Source organism: Pantherophis guttatus, chromosome 1, assembly GCF_059756535.1.
Source record: "Pantherophis guttatus breed Tessera chromosome 1, ASM5975653v1, whole genome shotgun sequence".
Taxonomy (NCBI): Eukaryota; Metazoa; Chordata; class Lepidosauria; order Squamata; family Colubridae; genus Pantherophis; species Pantherophis guttatus.
The window spans coordinates 175,325,320-175,338,947 of NC_142063.1; the positions used below are offsets into that span (position 1 = coordinate 175,325,320).

Sequence of the window (13,628 nt, forward strand, 5' to 3'; positions counted from 1 at the left end):
GCCCTTCTCTTAACCTTTTCTATTTTCTGTGAATTCTTTTTAAATTATGTGCTAAAAAGAGGACACAGTGCTTGAATGGAATAATTACTTCCTCTGGTTTGGAAACCTGCTGATGCAACCAAAAACAATGTGTTTGTTTATAGCCACATCATGCTTACATTACTGACTTATATTCAGTTAGTAATCAATGCCTATAGTAGTCAAATTTCTTTTTCACAAAGATTGTTACTCAGTCAAGTATTCAGCATTTTATACTGAAACATTGAAAAGAATTCTTGGGTATGGTTTTCAAATAAGTTATCAGTCCACTTAATTGTCAGGCCATGTAATTCACATCTAATTAGCTTGCTAATCAGGTTGACATGGGATGTCTTATCAAATACTGTGGTGAAATGAGAATGTGTACAATATTCCTGTAATGTACTAAGGAAGGTATCCAATCAGAACATGAGATAAGGTTTGCCTGGCAGTATTTGTTCTTTAGAAATTTATGCTGCTTTTTGATTATCACCAAATTGTTTTCACAATACCGTATTTTCCGGCGTATAAGACGACTGGGCATATAAGACAACCCCCGACTTTTCCTGTTAAAATATAGGGTTTGGGCTATACTCGCCGTATAAGACTACCCCTCTTCCAACACACACCAAATAAAAATTAAAAAACATCAACTGGCTCACCCGCAATGTAAAAGCAGCTGTGCTAGATCCAAAATGGCCCCTGCAACAAGCAGGAACCTCACACAGCCACAAAAAGCCCCCCCCCCAAAAAAACAACTTTCACACTTTACACACACACAACACAACACAACTGGCTCACCCACAATGTAAAAGCAGCTGTGCTAGACCCAAAATGGCCCCTGCAACAAGCAGGAAACTCACACAGCCACAAAAAGCCCAAAAAAACAACTTTCACATTTTAAATATACAAAATTCCACATACAGCTTTGTGAGATTTTGTGTGTTTGTGTAGTTAGAGTGAAACACTACAGAAACACACTAAATCTCAGAAAGCTGCACAAATATTATTTTATTTTATTTTATTTTTATTTTTATATGAAAACCAAATTTAAAACTTCCTAAAGTTTAAATGGCTAGGTCTAAAAAAGAACAACTAAAAAAAACCCCAATTAACTATTTTTTTTAAAGCTCCCAAAGGGGAAAAAAACTTACCCAATAGAACAGGGGTCTCCAACCTTGGCAATTTTAAGGCTTGTAGACTTCAACTCCCAGAATTCCTTCCTTGTTTTGTTGGCTGAGGAATTCTGGGAGTTGAAGTCCTCAACTCCTGCCTGCTTGATTGCAGGCAGGGAGTGGCTTGCTGATGGAATGGATTCAGGCAAGCGAAGCAAGGCAAGCGTTGCGACTAGCAACTAAGGTAAGCAAGCTGGAGGGGGAAAACTTTTTTTCTTTTACATGGCTCTGGCGATCCCAGCTGCGTTGCCTGATTAGCAGGCAACGCAGCTGGGATCGTCAGAGCTTGGATCGCCAGAGCCATTTAAAGCTCGTCAGAGCCTTTCGGGCTCGTCTGCCTGGTTACAGGAGAACGACACCCGGCGTATAAGACGACCCCCGACTTTTGAGAAGATTTTCATATGTTAAAAAGTCGTCTTATACGCCGGAAAATATGGCACTTACAAATGTTTAAAATCATTTATAATCTTCCTGGGTTTCAATTACATATTGACTACAGTAATCTGTATCTGTAAATTTCCCCTTTTCCACATGTTTTCATAGAGAGGTTTATCCTTCTCCAGTCATCGTCACCTATTTTCCAAGATATAAACAGTCAGCCAAACTGTAAACAACCTATTTAGCACTGGAAAAGCAATTTATCTGGCCCTAGTGATTTCACTTATTAAAAACAATATTCTCTGACTATGTTTTCTATCAGTCTCAAGTGCAATCTTATCCCTTCCTGATGTTCACAGTTACCTGTTGGACTACTTGCCGTCTTTTCAAGACTGAATCCAAATAGGAGTTATGTAAGTACTTCAGGGGTGAAATGTAAAATGTGTTACTACTGGTTATGTGGGCATGGCTTGGGGGGGTAATATGACTGGATGGGCTCTTCGACCAAGAGGTTGCAGAAAAAAATGCTTTGAAAAGCCTCTGACGATCCCAGCTGAGCTGCGCGATCATCAGAGACTTTTTTTTTTACTTTTAAAAGCATTTTTTGGTCAGAAGAGGTTGTAGAAAAAATGCTTTTAAAAGTAAAAAAAAAAAAGCCTCTGATGATCGTGCGGCTCAGCTGGGAATGGTGGTGGGGCAGGGATTTTTGCTACCGGTTCTCCGAACCACCTGCCACCATCGCTACCGGATCAGGCGATCTGGTCCGAACCGGGAGCATTTCACCCCTGAAGTACTTGTTTTACTCAATCCTTTTTTGTACAGATCTAAAGAACTCAATGTTGTTCTTATCCTTTGCTAACCTCAGCTCATTCTGAACTTTGGCTTTCCTATATCAACTCCACAGATTTGGACAACCAGGGGTGAAATGCTCCCGGTTCGGACCGGATTGCCCGATCTGGTAGTGATGGTGGTGAATGGTTCGGAGAATTGGTAGCAAAAATCCCTGCGCCCCCCCCCCCCACACACACATGCCCAGCTGAGCCACACTATCATCAGAGGCTTTTTTTTTTACTTTTAAAAACATCTTTTCTACAACCTCTTCGGCCGAAAAAATACTTTTAAAAGTAAAAAGAAAAGTCTCTGATGATTGCATGGCTCAGCTGGGATCGTCAGAGGCTTTTAAAAGCATTTTTTCTACAACCTCTTTGACCAAAAAGGCTGCAGAAAAAAATGCTTTTAAAAGCCTCTGACGATCCCAGCTGAGTTGCCTGATCTCCAGAGGCTTTTAAAAGCATTTTTTTCTGCTCTTAAGGTTGTAGAAAAAATGCTTTTAAAAGTAAAAAAAAAAAAAGTTGGCCACGCCCACCCAGTCACATTAACACCCCTCAGCATGCCACGCCCACAGAACCGTAGTAACAAATTATACATTTCACCACTGTGGACAACCCATCTGTACCTGCCCTTGTTGACCTTCTTTCCACATTCTTTTATGTTTTTCAGTTTTTACAAAGATTTTTGTGAGATTTTTGTGAAGTCATACAGGTAATCATTTTCTATAAATGGTAAATCCAATGAGACTATGAAACTACTATCTGATACTAAAAATGAAAGTATATTATACTGTACATAGCATAGCACACAATGAGATTGTGTTTAACCTACAACCAAAATTGGGAGTGGAACATCCACAGCTAAGTAAGGCGGTTGTTAAGTGTGTTGTGACAAATTTTGACTTTTATTTCTGTGTTGTTAAGTAAATCACACGGTTATTAATAATCAAATTTGATTTTGATCATTAGAAGTCAGCTAGGAAGGTTGCAAATGGTATTCATATGACCCAGGGCACCACAACCATCATAAATACCTGTCATTTGCCAAGCTCTTGACATCATGGCCATGATGGTGAACCTATGGCATGCATGCCACAGGTGGCACACATAGGCCCCTCTGCCGGCATGTGAGCCCTCGCCCCAGCTGAGCTCTGTGCGTGCGTCTCCCGCTGGCCACCTGATTTTTGGATCTCTGCAGAGTTGTTGTTTAATCAAAATGCAGTTAAAACACTATACAAGCCATCGAGAATATAACTATATACATCCAACAGGAAGAGGAAGTGCCTCACAGGAACAGATAGAGGTAAATCCTAGAGAGGCAGGAAATGCATCACTGAACAATGGAGATGAATGCTAGAGAGGGAGTGTGGGAGGAGGCAGCGCCCCCCCGCGCCCCTTTCTTGATCCCAATGTCAACTTGCAAAGCTTTCAAGTTGCCATGAGTAGGAGGGAGGGAGAACTGATGGAGTTGATTGATTTCTCTAACTGAAATTACATTCCACAGATGCTTTTCTACTGCAATCAGTAGGAGAGTTTTGGGTTTCACAGCCAGCCAAAGTGTTAATTGGAGAATGTGATTTATGACATGGCCAGGGAGGAGGGGGGAGACAGGGTCATAGGGGAACGTAAATCTACGTAGTATTAGTTCTAACTGCATCCGAATATTGCCAAAATGCTGCTCCTAATAAATGACTGTATTTCTTTTTTTTCTTTTCTTTTCTTTTCTTTTCTTTTATTTGATTTATATGTCGCCCTTCTCCGGAGACTCAGGGTGGCTTACAATGCGTTAAGCAATAGCCTTCATACTTTTGTATATTTATACAAAGTCAGCTTATTGCCCCCACAATCCGGGTCCTCATTTTACCTACCTTAGAAAGGATGGAAGGCTGAGTCAACCTTGAGCCTGGTGAGATTTGAACTTGCAGTAATTGCAGGCAGCTGATGTTAATAACAGTGCTTTAGTCTGCTGCGCCACCAGGCTCTTTTGAAGTTTGGCTCGTGGCATCTTTCGGAAACTTCACACCCAGGAGGCTTCAGGGAGGCCTGCTAGGCCCAAAGTGGGGCATGGGGAGATGTTGCATGCACATGCGCGGGGCAGGGGAGCACACGCCAGGGGGTGGCACATGCATGCATGGGGTGTGTGTCATGTACATATTGTATTATGGGTGTGGGCATGCGCGTATGCGCTGTCATGTACACATGCGCTTTCAGCACACAAGGACAAAGACGTTAGCCATCACTGGCCTATGGCATACAGGATGCTTCCCAAATTGTAGGGTCGAGTAGGCACTCATTTCTGTTTCTGTAGCACTGTAGCACTGAATACAAATTGCCACTACATGATTTCTTGCAAGGAGAAACTGCCTCCCTTCTGCTCTTCAGGGTTCATCTTTTTGCATTAGTTTTAGCAATGTCTGTTTTCTTTCCTCTGAAGGCTTAGAGTCTGATTTTTTTTCCAGCAAAGATCTTAAAGTTGTTTCTAAGTTCTGATGTTACCAACTATATTTTATGCGTCTTACTTCTACTTCTACTAGAAGTAGTCTTACTTCTACTATATTTTATGTGTCTTAATAAAAGGTGTCTTACCTTTTATTAAGTAGATTTGTTACTTTGTTTAGTTCTCTTCCTAAAGAAGGGTTCTTCATTATAGTTCCTACTGTAGTATCTCCTTCACTTGATCTGGTCAAGTTCTTATTTTATCTCATGAGATACTCTAATATTTATTAAAATGCCAGGACAAAAATGCATTCACTGCAAATAAAGGAATGATGTTCCTTTAAGGCAGGAGTAGACAAATTGAAATATGTCCAAACACTGCAGGTCAAAACTGCAGAATTCTATGCACTGATCTTCACTTCTACTGTAATTCTTATGGTATCACATATAGCAAGGTTACTTTTTTCTTCCTTTTAAACTCTCAAGTTAATCCACTACACTTTCTGAAACTGGGAGCATGGGAGTTGAAAGGGAACTCTTCCTATCTTCTATTAGCTTCCTCTGTTTGTTTGCTTAATCACTTGTGCTTCTTGGAAGCTATTAATTTATATTCTTCTTATAAGATTGCAGTAGCCTCTGTTTAATGTATTGTTTTGCTATTAGTTGAAATGGGCTGTTCAAGAGTATGATGAATTCTCCCTGGTACCAAGTTTTATTTTCTTTTTTAAATAGTGATTGATGCAGGGTGTTCCTTATTTTTAATTAATTAATTTTAATTAGGACGAGCCCTAATTATTTCCTCCAAAACTATGAACCTGGTGACTACTTTTTTAAATATATGCTTTATCAATATGAGTAAAATACAAAAGAGAGAGAGAGAGAGAGAGAAACATATTAATAACAAAAAGAATTAAATTTTTATATTTGTGTGTGTAAATACAATGCCCCGAATGTCAAATAAATCTGGGGACTATTGATTCAAGCCACAAGGACATAAAAATATCCCTCCTGGATCAGATGATATATTCACTCAGTTCAACATTGGTCAACTGAATCCATCTGGGCTGCTCACAAGCAGAGACTGGAGCATAATATTGCTTCTCAGCAGCCAGTGTCTGAAGCAGGCAGCTTGTGATTCAAAAGATGGCAAAACAGCCATTAATATTAGTAGCTAGGTTGTCCATGAACCTACTCTGTTCTCTTTTAAAAGCATCCAAGTTGACTGCCATCACCATAACTGCTGGTATATACTGAAAAGATTCCCAGGAGGTGACAGGCGGGTGGACTCTGGCGGTGATTAATGCTTCTCTACAGGAAGGGGCAGTACCCCAGCACTTTAAGGAGGCTGTGGTCCGCCCTCTTCTTAAGAAGACATTCCTGGACTCCACCCAGTTGGATAATTTCCATTTTTGGTGAAGGTTGTTGAGAAGGTGGTCATGTGGCAGCTTCAGAGTTTTCTGGATGAAACAGATTATCTCGACCCCTACCAGTCAGAATTCAGGCCTGGATTTGGGACAGAAATGGCATTGGTCACACTTTTGGATGATCTCTAGCAAGAGTAGAATGGGGGTAGTGCATCCATCCTTGCTCTACTTGACCTCTCAGCGACTTTCGATACCATAGACCATCGTATTCTCCTGGGGTGGCTTTGGGAGGTGGGAGTGGGAGGCCTTGTGCTATCCTGGTTCACTTCCTTCCTCTGTGGCCGCTCTCTGTCAGTATTGATAGGAGGGGAGAGATCCAGCCCTCGCCTACTGCTTTACGGGGTTCTGCAGGGCTTGGTACTCTCTCCACTCCTGTTTACTTTATTTATTTATTTATTCCCATCCTGCTTACAATCTTTTTGGACTGTTGCCTTCTGGCAGAAGATACAGAACAATTAAAACTCAGACCACACGTTTTCTGAATAGTTTTTATCCCAGAGCTATAATTGCACTCAACAATGAACTAAAGGGCCACAATCAGTGAGCTGTTGGACAGCATTACCTGGTCTGTTATGTGAATATTTGGGGTGGGGAATTTGTGGTGGGTGGGTGGGTGGGGGTATTTGGGAATTGTTATGTGTGCTGGACCTGGTCTTTGGGTGTTAAGTGAATTTTGTTGTATGGGTATACTGTGTATACATGTACAATGACAATAAAGTTGTTGTTGTTATTATTATTATCTTTATTCATTAAATATGAAACTCAGTCAACTGAACATTCAAAAATGCATCACAAATACCATTGACTTTTTCCACTTTATGTTCCCATGATTTTTTGGTTACAGGTAAGCCATATTTTTTACATAATGACCAATGGATTAATTTAGCAACTCAGTCATGTCTAGCTTTGTAATCAGTTTGTACGATTTTGCTGTATTCACATATTAAATGTGAAACAGTTTTGACTTTGTTGTTGCAAAGTTGGCAGTTTGGATTGTCGGTGGATTTTTGTATCTTTGCTTTCATGGCATTAGTTTGTAGTGCTTGGTCTTGAGCAGCGAGTATTAAACCTTCCATTTCTTACTTGATGGTTCCCAAGTTAATAATAATAATAATAAGATGATGATGATGATGATGATGATGATGATGATGATGATGATTATATGAAAGGGTGAGATCATCCGTCACCATGGACTGAAGTATCACCAATATGGTGATGATACTCAGCTGTAGGTCTCAGCCCGTGGTGAGTCAAGTGATGCCGTGTCCTCCCCCTCACAGTGCCTAGAGGGTGTTAGGGGCTGGATGGGGAGCAATGGGTTGAAACTAAACCCTTGCAAGACCGAGTGGCTCTGGGTTTGGGGTTCGTTGGATCAAGGAGAACTGCCACCTTTGGTCTTGGATGAGGTGGCACTATCCCAAACAGACCCTGTGGGGTTTTCCTGGACTCACGACTCCTGCTTGAAGAGCAGGTGATGGTTGTGGCTAGGAGGGCCTTTGTGCAACTGTGGGTTGTGCACCAGTTATGCCCTTTCCTGGACCAACAGTCCCTATTTACAGTCACTCAAGCCCTAGTCTTGACTATTGCAATGCGCTCTACATGGGGCTGCTCTTGAAGAGCATCCGGAAGCTCCAGTTGGGGCAAAATGCAGCTGCCCACATGGTTTTGTGCAGATTCCAGTTTGCACATGTATCACCATTGATTGGTGACTGGCTTTAAATTGACAACCATTGCATTGGTTGCCAATTTGCTTTCGGGTGCAATTCAAGGTGCTGGTTGTCAATTTAAAGCCCTTCATGGCTGGGGACCAGGTTATCTGAGGGACCATCTCTTGCCGGTCACACCTACCCAACCCATCAAAGCTGGGAGGCAGGGAATGTTGCTGGTTCCATCCCTGAGGGAGATACACTTGGTGGGACCCAGAAGAAGGGCCTTCTCCGTGGTAGCTGCGTCTCTCTGGAACATCATTCCCCCAGAGATTAGAATGGCCCCCACTCTAATGCTCTTCTGGAAGGCGCTGAAGACCTGGTTCTGCCAGCGGGCCTGGGGATCCCAGAGCGGGATGGAGCCCATTAAATGGCTTGTGTGATCTGCTGTCACTGGGGCAGTGGGTTGGAGGTGGGGGGGATTTTGTTATATTGTACTATATTAATTTGTTTGATTTTTTGTGTTAGTGTTTATTGTTTTAAATGTGGTTTTATATTCTGTAAACTGCCTTCAGTCGCCATGGGCAAATAGGGGGCAATATAAATTCAATTAATATCAATAGTAGTAGTAGTAGTAGTAGTAGTAGTAGTAGTAGTAGTAGTAATAATAATAATAATAATAATAATAATAATAATAATAATAATAATAATTTCATTCCATTGGTCCTGGACCTTCCTATAGTTAGTTCAGTGGAGGACTCTGAATTATTTCATAGAGGGAGAAAAACTTCCCCCTGTTCATTTATTCATCCCTTGTATGATTTTGCATTTTTCTATCTCCTTTCCCCTTTCTCTTCTTTGTACCATGCTAAGGAACCCTAATAGCTTAAGTCCTTTCTTATAGGAAGGGCTACTTTAGCATTCTAATCCTTCGGGTTCCTCTTCTTGTGCCTTTTCTTGCTTAGTCAAACATTCCCTACCTCTCACCCACCCTCGTATGTTTAAGAGCTTTGGTCAGCTAGATCAGCATGTGATTGCACTTACAAATAGCTCACTTGTTTTAGGATAATTTTAGTTTCAAAGATAAAGCAGGGTCAGCTTTACCTAAGCATCTCAAGATATAACAGAAAGGCACATTGGTAAGAAGTTGGTGGACATGTCCACCTCATGTCAAATTATGGCTCTGGGGACTGCATTTTTAAAAATGGTTGCAATCTACACTGTCTGACACAGAGTTACTATGTTTGTTACTCTGCAAGATATTTATCCTTTGAAAGTTGTCATTTGTCTTAAAGCCCATCTGTCAACTAAGCAGAACACAGCAGCTATTCACTAGTTCACTAGTTGCTTATTTGCTCTGTTCCCTTTTGTTTTATTTTGTAGATCAAAACAGGCCAGTCCTTTGATATTATTTCTAAGATCTGCAAACTACTGGTCAATAGGATCAAGCTATTCTCTTATAATCTTTTTGTTTTTCCCTTACCTGTCAAGTTCTTCAGCCCAAGCCGCCTCAGTCCAAAACTCCCATCTTTTTTGTAATTGAGGAAGATGGCCAGTGCAGAGCGATCTTCATACAGTTTTGTTCCACGAATGATCCGCAGATTTTCCAAAGGAAGGTATTCAAATTGATTCAGCGCTACCAAGACGTAGCCAGTCACTTCTCTGATAGACTGCAAAAGACAGAGATTTGATTGTATACTAAAGTATTCCCAACTCACTTATCATTTCCAAGGTTTCCCATACAATATACACAAATCACTTATTTATTCTCATTTAAAAGTGGGTGAAATTTATAATTTCACAAGTGCTCATAAAGTCAGCATTCACTTCATATTTAAAAGCAAGGAAGAAATGCAATTTCAGAAAAGGCTGTGACTCACATTGTCTCCCATGTACAGTACTTCAGATGACAGGAGAACACAAAGCAAGCATCCAAATCAAAGGTAGATGTTTTTAATAAATAATTTTGTATTGCTCACATAATTATATATGACATTACTTTGCACTTTGGTACCACTTCAAGGAACATCTGCAGAATAATTTCAAGTACAGACACAACATGCATGAATAATGCACATAGCATTCATGTGCATCCATATTTTCAGATCTTTATTCCAAAATAAAAAGGTAAGACATTTTTGCTCAAGGCACAGTTAAACTGCTCAGTTCTTCACTATTAACTCTATGCCCCCATATTTGCTTCCAAAGATGGTAAAAAATGTTATAGAGTGGGGGCTATAAAATAAATTTTGTAAAACCTCTTCCCCTTGAATAAAATTGTTTGATCATACTCTAATACAGGGGTATCAAATTGGCAGCCTACAGACTGGATGCATCACACACAGGCCACACCCACCCCGGCTCCGCAAAGGCAAAAAAGGTCTTGATACGTCTCAATACACCACATGACGCAATCGGGTTTGACACCCTTGCTCTAATAGAACCCTGTCACAATGTGCTCTGACACACTGTATTTTTCGGAGTATAAGACGCACCTTAGTTTTTGGGGAGGAAAATAGGAAAAAAAAAATCTGCCTACCAGGTATTCATCTGGCTAGTGTCCTTAGTCTGGTCAGCTTCACCACAGTAGTTCGCTGGTTTGAAGCGCACGCACCTGGTTGGGGCTGAAATACAGCTTCTAAAGCACAGCTGATCATCGGAGGGAGCAGCAATGAAAACAGCAGGCGAAGCACAGAATATTGCTTCACTTGCAAGCACCTTGTTGAGGCTAAAAAACAGCTTCAAAAGTTCAGCTGATCATTGGAGGGAGCTCCAGTGACTACAACAGGTGAAGTGCAGAAGGGGTAAGAGAAGGCAGGAGCTGTTCCAGAGAGCCATTTTGGCCATTGCACATCGTGTTTTCAGCCTCCAAATGTATCGCGTTTTCAGGCAGTGATCAGTGGCAATGTGCTTTGGCCATCCTCGCAGCCTAGAAGAGCTCTCAAACGGAGCATTTGGAGGCCGAAAACGCAATGCACAGTGCCCAAAATGGCTACGCCATTGTCAGTGTCTATCTCTGCAGCAAGGAAGAGGACACATGGAGGCCGAAGGATGGGGGCTGGTGGGTAGGTGGGGCTACATTCAAAGTATAAGATACAAATTTTCAGCCTCTTTTAGGGGGAGGGTGAAATGCATCGTATCATCCAAAAAATACGGTACTTATTTCTTGGGGTGAGGAGGGAAAAAGTCTTACACAATTTCATTATTGGTTTGGCAGGAGTTTTCTTCTCTAACCAAAAGTAGCTTATGGAGGCCTGTTCCCAGAAGCCCCTTTGCAGGAGTCCAGAACAGCAACCTCTGTTCTGTGACAATCACCTTCAATGAGGTGAATCTGCCCACATCATAACTAGGCCTAGTGCCTGACCACAAGGTTGGTGAATCTGGTGCAGGTGCATTAGTAGGCTAGCAGAGATAATGTGGAACCCATCTTGGCACAAGAAAGTTTTTACCCAGGCATCTTCTGGCTCAGAACTCAGGCAGTAAGAGCTATGAGCATGCTAATGGATACTAAGGGCATCCCTAGATTCTTTCAACTAATGGCAGTGATGGAAAACTAGTAGATTACAGCATAGTGCCAAGCATCCTTGGGGTACCCAATTGTATACTCATTTGCCTCAATTGCAGATTTAAAAAGTGATCAATCTAGGGAAAACAACTAGGATGCTAACTTAGAACCAGGAAGTAGAGAAATCAATATTCTGCTTTCTCTCTCATACACACATGCTCACATACAGATATTGCTTTTGGGAAAGGAGGAAAAAAGAGTTTTCCCAGAAAAAAAGCTTCAATTTTTTGTCCTAGAGTCCAGAGCTGCAACACAAGTTGCAACTGGTAGAGGTTGCACCAGGAGCCCAGAGCTCCAACACAGTTTGCAACTGATAGAGGTTGTGCCATGGCAGACTGACACACTACCTTCATTTGCAGCGAAAGACATATTTTCCTGCTGGCCAAATATGTCAGAGATGCTGCTACTGTGCTTTCATGCACCTGCCTGCTCCACAGAGAAAATCCAATAGATATAGACTTCACCTTGGCCATTCTGCTGTCTCCCCTGCACATTATTGCTGGATGCAGAGTGAGAAAAGATGGGCTATCAGCAAATGCAGCTGGAAGGGGGGCAAGCAGGGCCGGATTTAGATGAAAAGAGGCCCTAGGCTATTCCACTTATGAGGCCCTTTCACCAGTGGTGGGATTCAATTCTTTTAACAACAGGACTGTGGGCGTGGCTTAGTTGGGGTGTGGCTTGGCAATTATGTGACTGGGTGGGCGTGGCTAGCTGGTCACGTGACTGTGTAGGCGTGGGTAGCTCGTCATGTGACCGGGTGGGCGTGGCTATGTGCATAGACTTTTTTCAGAGGGCTGAAAAAAGTCATTTCTGACTGGGCCTCGCACTTTTGACTGGTCCTCACACTTATGACCATCCTCACATATATGGCCGTGCAGCTTTCTTAACAACCATGTCACTCATTTCACAACTGCTTCTCTTCACCATGGTGACAAGATAGGGCAAAAACATAAAATGTGAGGACAGTCGTAAGTTCGAGGACTGGTCAAAAGTGTGAGGACCAGTCAAAAATAACTTTTTCAGCCCTCTGAGTAGTCCATATGCACAAAAGGACTAACCAGAGGGCTGAAAAAAGTCATTTCTGACAGGTCCTCGCACTTTTGACCGGTCTTCGCACTTATGACTGGTCATCATTTATGCCCATTGTAGCATTCTTAACAACCATGTCACTCATTTCACAACTGCTTCTCTTCACCATGGTGACAAGATAGGGCAAAAACGTAAATTGTGAGGACAGTCGTAAGTTCGAGGACTGGTCAAAAGTGCGAGGACCAGTCAGAAATAACTTTTTCAGCCCTCTGAGTAGTCCATATGCATAAAAGGATACAGCATTAGAGAGGAATGAAGGAAGGGAAAGGAAATTAGAGTAGGAGGGAGGGTAAGAGAGGGAGGAAGGGAGGAGGAGAAGGAGAAAGGAAGAGGAAGTAGGGAGGAGAAGAAGAGGGGGAGGAAGAGAAAGTAAGAAGGAAAGAAAAGAGAGAGGTGGTAGGTTTGAGGAGAAAGATTGCTGTACAATAAAAAAGATGAAAGGGAAGAAAGCCAACCCCAAACAAATACAAAGATATTAAGATAAAGAATGAATTGTTAAACTTTAAAGAATAAAAGAGAACAAATATGAATAAATAGCAATAATTAGAAACACACATACAAACATACAATGTATTTTCTTTGAACAGAGTATTTGGCCGGTTCATAAATTTAAACAGTGTTTAGTCATTTCAATTAAATTTACAATTTCTATATTTCCTTTTTGCCATATTTATTCCTCATCTATTTTTTTAAAAAACCAATATTACCCTTCATCCTCATCTCTAATCTTAATCAAATTCAATTTTTCCCTTCTATTCTATATTATACCCCTTCCCATTGTCATCTATTTTTATATCCATCCTCACATTGGTTAATTATGTAATATTACAGTTGTTTAATATGAATTCAACATTTTAATATAAATCAATTAGTTATATAACTACCTCTTTTGTATATTAATCAATATGAACATGAATATTCCAATTATTTCCATGCAATCCAATTTCTTACAAATCAATTAATTATATTTACCAATAATAATAAACCAAATAATTTCCCCCATATATTCCTCCAAACCACAACTTAACCATTTCTGCTTTCAACACAATATACAATTAATAGTATCT

General features: G+C 41.0%; 1 protein-coding gene across 4 annotated transcripts in view; it reads right to left on the reverse strand.

The window, feature by feature from the left end:
* The window catches only part of ERBB4 (erb-b2 receptor tyrosine kinase 4), a 1,174,706-nt gene that overhangs the window by 525,588 nt on the left and 635,490 nt on the right, over positions 1–13,628 (reverse strand). For all 4 annotated transcript variants that reach the window (XM_060688174.2, XM_034433703.3, XM_060688175.2 and 1 more), the window contains exon 3: positions 9,391–9,577. In XM_060688174.2, coding sequence (XP_060544157.2) covers positions 9,391–9,577 — 187 coding nt within the window. The remainder of the gene's footprint in view (positions 1–9,390; positions 9,578–13,628) is intronic.